Source organism: Akebia trifoliata, chromosome 7 (genome assembly GCF_017979445.1).
Source record: "Akebia trifoliata isolate Shusen 1 chromosome 7, ASM1797944v1, whole genome shotgun sequence".
In the NCBI taxonomy this organism is placed as follows: domain Eukaryota; kingdom Viridiplantae; phylum Streptophyta; class Magnoliopsida; order Ranunculales; family Lardizabalaceae; genus Akebia; species Akebia trifoliata.
In genome coordinates this window covers 3,161,167-3,173,006 of record NC_141381.1, presented here as the reverse complement: position 1 = coordinate 3,173,006, position 11,840 = coordinate 3,161,167, and the positions used below count along the sequence as shown (strand labels likewise).

Genomic DNA, 11,840 nt, shown 5'->3' with positions numbered 1-11,840 from the left:
TGAGCACTATTTCCTCAGGGCCACCTGCGAGGGCGCACCCTCACTTATCCGGTGTGTGTGATGTGTGGGCAGTACATGTGCCTGGGGGAGGGACCCATAAGCCTTGGCTCCGACCCTGGCTCTTTGGGCCCCGTTAATTGGATGTAAGCTCGGACACCCCATCATAAAAATAAAATAAAAATTAAGACTAATAATCCGAAAAAATTGATGTTTTGATTTGGTTTTGAACCAGAGCAACACATTTATTGGATCAGATCCAAAGATTAAAATAACACATCCAATCAAAGTTCAGATCGAATTAATTTCCCATCGGATTGATCGCCGTTCCTCCATTGACACTCCGAATTACAAAGAAAAGGATACACAATTTAGATGGAACACTAGAGTTAGCTCCGGAGAGAAATGCAACTTGGTCCTGTTTTTCCTTTGAAACATCAGTACTAATCATAATACAAGAACTAAATTTAAAACAAGAAATGGAAAAAAATTCTAAATCCATCCATAAGTTAGCCTCCCAAATTGTATTTATAGGATACAAATTTCAAACTAGTAGGGACCCATCTCAATCACAAGATCATCAGGAATGTACATGCCAAAATGCTTGCTTCTTTTCAACAAAACCCACATCTCTTCAATCGACACATCCTTTGTTTCAGGCAAATTACGCCAGGCGAAATAACTAATATAAGACAACAAGGCAGCGTGGAGAACGAAGAAACTGAAAGTCATTTCACACAGGAAAATCATGAATATTTGAGCAGAGCCAGCAGAATAGATCAGAAAGAAACAAACACTTATTTTCCGCGCCATTGAGTGGATTTCAGGAGGGCATATGTCACTAGGAACCAACCACCCCAATGGACCCCATGACCATGCAAAGCCAGTTACATAGCCGCAGATGCACACAACCACCCCAAAGGCATACCCACTGCCAATTGTCTCCACACCGTCAAGCCAAAACTTAACCGGGATTAGAATTCCAAGGAACAACTGCATACAATAATAACGCATAACACCCCATCTCATAAAAAATTTTCTTATATAACTAATGTACAGTAATCGTGTAGACAATTTGATGAATTTATCTTTATGCTCTAGTTCAATTTCGGCTTGAAGGAAGTGAAACATGTAAATAACAAAAGTGACTTTACAATACAAAGTAGTTTTGGGGAAAAAGCATAACTACAATGTCGGATATATATATATATATATAGGGTGGGGTTCCGTAGACACATAAAGCTACAACGTTTTTGTCTTATATGGTTAAAAAGGTTCGGAATAGGCTGATTTTTTGTGAGGATGATCTCTGTGGTGAGGGGATCATCCTTGTAAAAAATCATTCCATTCCAAAACTGCTAACCCCATCAAAAGTGATTTACAAAAATTGGACGGTCTAAAAATTTTCAACTTATAAACATGAGGCTAGAAGTTTCATAATGGGCTGATTTTTGGCAAGGTTGATCTCCTCACCATAGAGATCATCCTCACAAAAAATCAGCCCATTCCAAACATTTTTGCCCATATAAGACAAAACACGTTGTAGCTTTATGATTAGCTTTATGTGTATACGGATCCTAATCCATATATATATATATATGTATAAAATCATTTTCATAAATATTTAAAAAAATGGTTGATTCAGTAATTTTTGAAATATATTTCATAAAAAACGTTAAGTGTTTTACCAAAAAGGTCGAGGTTTCGCAGAAATTACCACCTTAAATATTTTTAAAATATTAATCAAAAAGGGAATATACCCATTTTGGTACTCAATGATTTTTACCAAGAAGTTAACCATTGCATGTTCACTTTCATCACTTTACTTCTACAGGACTAAGGTATAAAGGTAAATGCAGTAAAATGACATTAGTGATACATGTTTAGGTAAAGATTAAAATGGGTATATGCTCTTTTTGATAAATATTTTAAAAATGTGCCACTAGTCAATAACTTTGAAATCTTAGGTGCCCGTTTTTTTTTTCTTTCTTCTTCAAACAAATATTTTAAAAAAAAAAAGTCAATAAGTATTACCTGAAAAATTAACATTTGGATGCCACCTTCAATGAGAAGCCACCTCCTCCCCTTGTTATTAATGAGGCGCACTGATACCACGGTCGCAAGGACATTAACAAAACTAATGATAGAGGTAAAAAGAGGAGTACTGTTTCCCAAACCAATAATCTTAAGTAGAATTGGACAGAAGAACACTAAGGCATTGGCACCAGCGAAGGCCTGCAGACAAGGAATAAATGTGACAAAAAATAAATGGGGTTTGTACTTTGTCTGAAGGATTGTAGTCCATGGGTACTCCATCTCTGGCACTTCACTGTTATTACGCTCAATGGTGGAACCCAGGGTGTCCGATAGAATACAAGATCCGATGATGATTAGTCCACCAGGAATAGCAGCAAGAGCCAAACTCAATCGCCAACCCCAATCAGCATTGATCTTGTCTGTCCCAAAGGTTACAAGATTGGCAGCGAAAACGCCAAGCGAGAACATTAATTGGAAGAAGATGTTGAACGCATCACGACACTAATATGGGGACATTTCAGAGGGTTAGAGGGGTACATAGTACTCTTCAGAAACAAACCCCCAAAAAAATTGTTCAACTAAGATCAAAACTGAAACAAGACAATCTCATAACACATAATTGATTCAGAAAGTTGTAAGTATTTCAACTCTTCATAAATATCATTTTTAAGGAGTTATAACACTTCCTGTGAGGTGTGAGTCATAACTTCTTATTAAAGAGAGCTCATCCTAGAACCCAATAGAAGAAAACAAACAACGATGATGATGATCTTGATGTTGATGATTATGATGATCATGACAATGATCTAGATATATTGATAGGAACCTGAACCTGACCTCTGCCAAAACATATTTTATTCTCCAAATAATAAATTGAGAAATCATGCTTAGTGTCCCATGGATCTGCACCACTCAATCTAGGCAGGCTACAAAGCCTACTGAAAAATCTACAACATCCAGTACAAGCAGTCTAGATTGACGAGGTACAGGAGTTGAAGTTCTATTGAACTCCAGGGGAATTCTCACAGGCATCTGAACACTGGACTGAAGTTGCTCAAAAGTTGAACTTCAGATAATTGAATTTCAAATGTCGAAATGTAAAGAGTACAATTCCACAAACCAAACACATTTATTTGCTGTACTAAACATGTTTTTTTAACATATACAAAAAACGGATATATACAACTCATGCTCATTTCCATCCCACATGTCTGCAAAATACACCACACTTAAAAAGTGAAAATACCGAATGGGTCCATTCGGTGACCTGTTACCTATACATGTTGCTGTCTAGGTGCCAATAATTTGTTCATTTAAGGTTGTGACTCGTCCTTAGCAGGTGAGTCATGCCTTGAGTCAACTTGCATTCCTGTTTATTTTCAATTCTATCGATCGGCTTCGACTCATCTCTGATTTTTGCAATCTTACAATCGAACTTTAATAGTTTTTCAAGTTCTATCTAGTCGTGACATCTGATCTTCCTAAAACTTACTTTATCAAACTCACTTTTTGCAATTTCAAATACGTTTTTCAATCAAACTCAGATTTGACCTTGCTTAAAATGTAAACTTGATATTTCGATGCTTCTAAATCTATACGTAAAAATGGATTTCCAAAAATATTAATATTTTAAAAATGCAAACCTACGTCCTCGAGATTCATACTAACTTTTCAAGTTGTTACTACCTCCCCTCCTTAAAGAAATTTCTTCCACGAAATTTAAAATGATCCTCATTGTTGAATTAACACAAGTTTACTAACTAAAATTCAACTCTCTTTACATAATTGTACTTTACTACTATTACAAATTACTTACAAGCCAAAATATCCATTTTGGTAGACTTGGGTATCATTAGGTTTGCTCCCTAATTGGTCTCATTCGTGGTGCCCACGCACTGGCTTGGACCAAGCAGGCACTAGCCATAGCTTGGGTGCGGGGTGTAGAGATTAGTCAGGTGCGCGCAAGCTGGCCCGAATACCCTCCGTTATCAAAAAAAAATCCATTTTCATTAATATGTATATTGTGCTTTGTACAAGATTAACATGTTTGTTTCTTAACTATCCATTTGTTCATTATAAAAACTACAAGTTCTCTAGTATAGGAACAATAGGACGCATTAGACAACTTTTCCATATTCCACTAACTCCAAGTTATCTCCAACACTTTCATCTCCTTCGAGCTCCATAACAAGTTCCTAAGGCCTACCAATGACCTCCTCCTTGCATATTGTAACTTACACCTTAACAGGAAACGCTGGTCTATTAAGAAGAATGTTCTGATACTAACTACTTGTAAACTTAATTATTGATCTATAAGACCCTGCCTCTCCTATTAATATGTCCATCAATATAGGTTTTCTTGCAACACACTCTTTCACCATCCTCCAGCTCTATGACTATGGACTCACGGAGTTTGCTAGTAACCTCTTGCTCTAGTGGCACTTGGGTGTGGATAGCTATCGCAACGGGGGTGGCCAACCTCTCTCAGTACTCTTGCCATGTCATTTTACGAGCCAACCTACTCAACCCCACCTCATCAGGCTTGCACAAACTATATCAGCTCAATGCTCGGCGACCCTGTTGGTTCAATTGTGGTTGTGACCACAACCGCCGAAGCAATCGCCCTTTCCTAGCATTCCCGGGCAATACTACTCTTATAAAAGATTTTCATTTATGTAATTATCTTGTTTTCAATAAAACAATCTGATTAGACTCTATCGAAATTTCTCCCCAAAAGATGTTTTCTACGACAATTCATATATGATCATCAAATCATGTAAACTCATATCCTAGGTTACTTTTCTAGTAGTGTGTCAGTACACTTAGCATTATCTCTATGTCCCATCTAGACTGATGTAAATAGGCTTGCCGACACTTAATCTCAATGCCTATAATCGAGTTAAGATGCGTTGAAGAAAAAAATCAACAACATTATTGAGTCAAATTAGTTTGACCATTGTTTAAGTTGCTTAAGTAGTCCTAGTTTTTTAGAGCATAAGAACCCAATATTGGTTCTTAATTTTAGTATAATCTCAAACCTATATTGAAGTTTCTAGTTTGTTTTGCTCGACATGGAATTCTTCATAACTCTTAGTTCTTGGGATTTCACCTTAGTATCTGATTTTTAACATATATTCTAAGTTTGTGTGATCTACCCTACATCATAGATCACATATTGATGCTCTAATACCACGTTATCACTTGTCACACCCCAAAATCCCAACACAAATCCCCATGATTTTGTGTTAGAATCTCAAAATGTGAGATAATTTCCAATATAATGATAAATTACAATAATAATGAATCATAATTATATCTTGTTTACTCTTAATTCATTCTAATTTCATTAACTTGTACCTAATGACTAATAAAAAACTTTCAAGATACCAAACACACTACGAATGCTTTCTACTTCTTAATTATAAGTGTTAATAATTTGTTGTTTAAGGTTGTGACTCATCTATGCTCGTGAGACATCCTTTAACAAAGTCAACATGAATTGACTTGGTCCATCACACACCACCCACTCCACATGTAATTCAGCTTGAGTTATATATTTAGAAAAAAAAATTTGAAATTTTTACCCCCCACCCCCACTCTTTTCTATATGTAGTTCCACCCCTGAGTTAGTTAGTTACCTGATCTATAAATCCAAAACCAACACCAAGCAAAATACGACCGCCGACCAACGTACTAAAACTCATGGCAGAAGCACTGATCGATGCCCCTGTAAAAAAGATGAGACCAGCAACGAGCACTGATATCCTTCGTCCGAGTCTCCTTCGGATTGTCGAAGCAAAGGGTGAAACCAATAGAGTCGCAAAGTACGGAAATATAACATGACGGAGATGAAGATGGCGGAATGTACAGTACGGATTAATAGACTCGTCACCTATCACAATCTTGTAAACAGAAGGGAAGAACTTCTTCATGAAATGAATATTAGTTGAAACTCCACCTACAAACAATCATCAAATTTCATCTTAGACTCAGAGATCAAAACAATAATATATATATATATATATATATATATATATATATATATATATGGTTGGGACCACTCTCACTAACACACACACACACACACAAAAAAAAAACCTACTTGAAACCACCACCATAAACCAACTCAATTATTTGTAAATTGAAACTACCCACTCTCCTCTCTCTCTCTCTCTCTCTCTCTCTATGAAAAAAATCTGGAACAATGCAGAGATAGGGTTGAGGACATGCAAGGGTAGGAGCATACCCCACTAATAACCAACCCAACTATCTAGAAACCACCAAAACCTCTTTAAAATACCTACTATCTATACTCTCTCTCTCTCTCTCTCTCTTGAAAAATTTAGGTTTGTCAAAGTGGTAAGTCATATTACTTTGTTGGAGAAGAGGGCTACATAGAGAATTTCTAAGATGATTGGTCGGCTTATTTTTGTTGGTAAAACAAATTTCTTTAACATTTAATGCATTTGTGTGTTTTTTAGACACTTTAGATTCAAAAAATACTATAATTCTGATTGTATTTTGGTTCTTTGTTGTAGATCACAAATAGTGATGTCTAGAAGGCGGTGAAAATATGATTTGGAGAGGATTGTGGCATGAGAGATCGATCTATGTTTCATTTACAAAGATTTGCAAGTATTTTTGAAGATTTATGGGACTTGATCACTGATTTGCAGGTCTAAGTGGTTAAGGCATTACTTTCCTTTTGATTTCCATATTTCACCCTAAATTTTTACTATTGTTTTACCATAGATGGCTATTTGTGGCTAATCACGTGGCACCTTCTCAAAAGATTAGCCTCAACTATGGATTGACTTTCTCCAACAAAGAACAAATGAAGGCATTTCCATTTTATTTCAAATGTAATGTGATGATGAAATATATTGGAATTCTTTATCAGAAATAAAAATTAAGATTAGCGTATTTTTTCGTTTCTTTTGTAATAGTGCTTCTTCTGAGATTTTCTTTTATATATAGCATGCATGGCATGTGATGGGGTGTCAGAAGGTGATATATTTCTATCATGATCTCCAAAGAGAACATATCATGGTCATTCATTCCATCATAATTTTTTGACCAACTATTAAGAAATTTATGTTCCAAGAATCTCTACAATTCATGATGAACCAAAAAAAAATTCTAAATGATTTGAAAAAAAAAAAAAAGTTTGGAACCCATCTGATAAATAGGATGATTATGATCATGAGATCATTGCTTTTGAATTTTATTTTGTGTTAAAAATATGGAAAGAAACTAATTATATTTTAAAAAAATGTAGAGAAAATTCATTGTTTTATTTGTAAAAAAAATTTAATCACGTTTAAACGTGATCATGAGATCATTGTTTTAAAAATTCAATTTTTGTTAAAAATGTGGAAAAAAATTAATTAGTTAGAAATGATTTTTTTTTTTTTAAATGTGGAAAAAAGTAATTGTTTTATTTTTAAAAAAATGCTTGAAACCACCCCCTACTTATTACAAAGTTCCAACTGATGCAAACCATTGTTTTAAAATTTGAATTATCGAACCGACGGTTCAACCAGGTGATCGAGTTGGGATTTTGAATTTTATCGATTTGATTCTCAAAGAACCATAATTATTTTGAGAAGTGTCAGTTTTTTTAAAACCAATGGTGAACCGTTAAAACCGTCCTTACTTAAGGACCAATTTTAGTTATTTCGATTTTTTTTAATGTTAACCAATTAACGAGATTGAATTTTAACTTAAACTTCCCAGATTCATTCTTAGATCCCCTTCCTAAAATTTAGATACCTATTAGAAAATATGAAAATTAGTTATCGTAGATTTATATTGAATATTTTACTATTAAATAAATATAAAAATTTAATTAATTGGATTTAATATTATATTGATTTAATTATTATTTTTAACATTTTCGAGATATTAAACACTCTAGGAACACATGCATAAATTAATTTGATGCAAACACATTAATCTGATAATCTTGATAAAGATTGCAATTTTGTGGTCTCAATTTATCCCAAGTATTCTTACAAAATCATATTTTGATAAAAAATATGATTGGACTGACAAATATATATAGGGAACGGATCAAGGGACATATGAAAAAACATATGTAAAAACAATGTAAAATTAAAAATATGGGTTAGAAGTTTCGGATTGAGCTGATTTTTTGTGAGGATGATCTTTACGATGGGAAGATCATCTGAAGAAAAAATCAGTCCAATCTGAAACTTCTAACCCCATTAAAAGTGATTTAGAATGTGGACTGTTGATATTTTGCCAATTTTTACCAATAATTTGTAAATCACTTTTGATGGATTTAGAAATTTCAAATTGACCTGATTTTTTGTGAGGATGATCTTCTCATCATAGTGACCATCCTCGCAAAAAATCAGCCCAATCCAAAACCTCTAACCCATATTTTGAAAAACCATTATTTTTACATATGTTTTTATATATGTCCCATAAACCGCCTCCATACATATATATATAGGGTGGCGTTCAAGGGCCAACTTTTTGGCAAAACATTTTTCAAAACATGGGTTAGAGGTTTTGGAATGGGCTGATTTTTGGTGAGGATGATCTCTATGGTGAGGAGATCATCCTCACCAAAAATCAGCCCCTCTCCTCACCAAAAATCAGCCCATTCCAAAACTTCTAACCCATGTTTACAAGTTGAAAAATCGTGGACCGTCCATTTTTTATAAACTGTTTTTGATGGGGTTAGAAGTTTTGGAATGGGCTGATTTTTGGTGATGATGATCTCCTCACCGTAGAGATCATCCTCACCAAAAATCAGCCCATTCCAAAACTTCTAACTCATGTTTTGAAAAATGTTTTGTCAAAAAGTTTGCCATTGAACGCTACCCATATACATATGGGAGCAGTTCAACAGCCCTAAAGTTTGCCAAACATTGTGCCAAACATTTTTCAGAACATGGGTTAGAAGATTTGGAATGAGCTGATTTGTTGTGACGATGATCTCTATGATGAGGAGATCATCCTCACCAAAAATCAGCCTATTCCAAAACTTCTAACCCCATCAAAAGTGATTTACAAAAATTGGACGGTCCACGATTCTTCAATTTGTAAACTAGGGTTAGAAATTTCAAAATGAGCTGATTTTTGGAGAGGATGATCTCCTTACATGTGTAAGGAGTGTAGGGACGGGCATTCCCTAGTATATATAAAAATCATGCTTAGATTTCTACTATGACTCTTAGTGTACTTACCAGCAATAGCAAGATCAAAACCGAAGATAAAGCCACCCCAAGAAGCAACAAAGCAAGAAAAGAAGAAGGACGAAATCTTCCCCTTGAGATTTCCTTCACTGCTCAAAGCTCTACCCGACATTGCTATTCCTTCCCTTCAATTGCGGTTGCAGAAGATAGAAAGAAAACCTAATGTAGTAGTTCAACCGTTACTTTTTAGAGCACATAGCATCAGAATACACATCGAATGAAATCAAATTCCTTATAGACGAAACATACCTGATTTTAAACAATAAATCAATCCGACTTGCTCCCCTTAAGAGTTAAAAATACCAAAATCAACTTTGAGGTAAAGGAACCGTAGCTTTCTTTTATGAGAGAGAGAGAGAGAGATAGAGAGGGGCGGCGTCAGAATCCACATCGAATGGAACACTATTGAAAACTACAAAGAGGTGTGGGAGAACATTGTTGTCTTTAGGGTCTCAAGTTCGATTGATTTAAAGAAGTGTGTGGGTGAGTTCTGTGGGTGCTGTCAAGAGCCCAAACGCAAGTTGAATGCGATGAAGGTGGGTTCCATGGGTGAGTCGTGAGTGAAGAAGGTGTTGAGAGAGTTGGCCATTAATAGATGGCTGTGATGAAGGTTTGTGAGTGATGGGTGAGAAGACAAGGATGTTTGTGCCTTAATGGTGAATATGAGTGAATGAGGGAGATGAAGGTGTTGGGACGAAGAGAATAAGGGTGAGTTTGGGTTCGATTGAACTATTGGAGAAGATGACAATGGTGTTGAGACCGAAGGTTTGTAGGTGAGTGAGCATTGAAATCGATTGATGAATCGATGTAAATTTCTGCCTTACTCTTCTTTTTCTTTTCTCTTTTTTTTTTTTTTTCCTCTTTTATTTATAGAATCTCTGAAAATTTTCGATTGAGCTCTTGAAGAAGATGACAATGGATTGCTTAAAACACGAAAATTGAAAGAAAAAAAAAAAAATTTTGCTTACCTGTGTGAGTTGCAGAGATGAATTATTGATTATTAGATCAGAAAGAGAGAGAGAGAGATGACGCCAAGTTATTCACTCTGTTTATGCGGAACGGTTGATTTTGCGAAGCCTCCGTGAAGTGATGGTAGTCGATAGAATCGGCTGGTTTTGACGGCAATTAAAAACAGATCCAATCCATTCCAAACAGTTTAAAAAAACCGAGCGTATCGGATGAATTTAGCCGGCTCACGGCTCTTCCAAACAGAGTACAAATCAATTTGAAAAATAAGTCTGACGTGGGATGTGCACAATAAATCCTGTATCACCCCAGCACGATTCAATCAATATTTTTTTGCGGTAACGGAACCCGCTTTTATACGAGACAGAGAGTTTGACGCATCCAAATATTTGGCAATTTCCGATATCCCCACGCTTCTAATTATGACTTTTTCCTGACATACTCCTCAATTTTGTCTTCATTCAATGATACACCCTCCAAATAATTGTATATTTCGGCTGTTCCCTATTAATAATGAGACTCTTAACATCTTCATTAAGCCCTGCACGTGCATCCTGGTTGTATACGACACGGGCAACACAATGCATAACTCGTGATATGTCAACTTTATCAGCAGTATTGACAAGCCAGAGGTCTGGGGTAAAATAGGAAATTTGATAAATTGGAGGGGTATTATTAAGAAAAAACTTTGAAATTGAAAGGGTAAATGATAAATTAGAAGTAAGACACTTCTACTAAAGCAATATTGTTAATCGGTTCGGGGTTCCAAAGGTCATCGTGACAATGGAAAACAGTTCAAAGGATGAGCAATTCTTGACTTTTGCAAAAACTTGGAAATCCGTCAATTCTTATCAACCCCATGCAACCCTCAAAGAAATGAGCAAGCAGAAACTACTAACAAGACCATAATCAACAACTTCAAGAAAGGGCTTGGAAATGCAAAAGGAACATAGGTTGATGAACTTCCTGGAGTTCTATGGGCCTAGGAAAGTCATTAGAGAACCTCCTTATGCTCTAGCGTTTGGATTAGAAGAGGTCATACCAATTGAACTAGATCTCCCAACTACAAGGAGCAAAGTCAAAACGCCTAAGAAGAATGATGACCTCTTGAACATAGGTGGTATTATTCAATGCAACTCAATGTTTACTAAAGAAAAAAAAAAAGCATAAGTATATGTTCGCCTTACAACCTACCAACAACGATTGAAGAAGGCTTACGATTGAAAGGTCCAATGAAGAAATTTCAAATCCACGGACTTGGTGTTGATCAAAGTGTTCGAAGAACAGCAAAGAACTCAATAGTGGAAAGTTGGGAGGTCTATATATAATGCGAAAAGTAGGGGCAGCAGGGGTCTACTACTTATAACCCCTAATGGTAATGTACTAAAGCATCCTTAGAACGCCTTAAACTTACGAAAGTACTACTAGTAGTATGTGATCATTTTTCAAGTAATGAGAAACTTCTAGCCAAGTTGATTGGAATAAAAACCCAACTCAAAGAGTCGGCATGGTGACAAACTTACGACTATGAGCCCTAGCTCATAATGAATCCCATGCTTCTCAATCAAAGAGTCCTAGCTATAAACATTGAGTTGCATTGAATTATACCACCTC

General features: G+C 35.6%; 1 protein-coding gene across 3 annotated transcripts; it reads right to left on the bottom strand.

Annotated features, from left to right (window-relative positions):
- Window positions 1-295: 295 nt before the first annotated feature.
- Window positions 296-10,540, bottom strand: LOC147397993 (sugar transport protein MST8-like). Of its 3 annotated transcripts, XM_086447089.1 has the most exons (6): window positions 10,229-10,540; window positions 9,510-9,598; window positions 9,252-9,419; window positions 5,673-5,992; window positions 2,032-2,535; window positions 296-990 (listed from the first exon to the last, which is right to left on the bottom strand). In XM_086447089.1, the coding sequence occupies exons 3-6, from the start codon at window positions 9,370-9,372 to the stop codon at window positions 547-549; spliced, it is 1,389 nt and encodes a 462-aa protein (XP_086303215.1). In that variant the 5' UTR covers window positions 9,373-9,419; window positions 9,510-9,598; window positions 10,229-10,540; the 3' UTR covers window positions 296-546. The 3 variants fall into 3 exon arrangements, with proteins under 3 accessions (XP_086303215.1, XP_086303216.1, XP_086303214.1); XM_086447090.1 differs by lacking the exon at window positions 9,510-9,598; XM_086447088.1 differs by lacking the exon at window positions 10,229-10,540 and having other exon boundaries at window positions 9,510-10,183.
- Window positions 10,541-11,840: the final 1,300 nt, after the last annotated feature.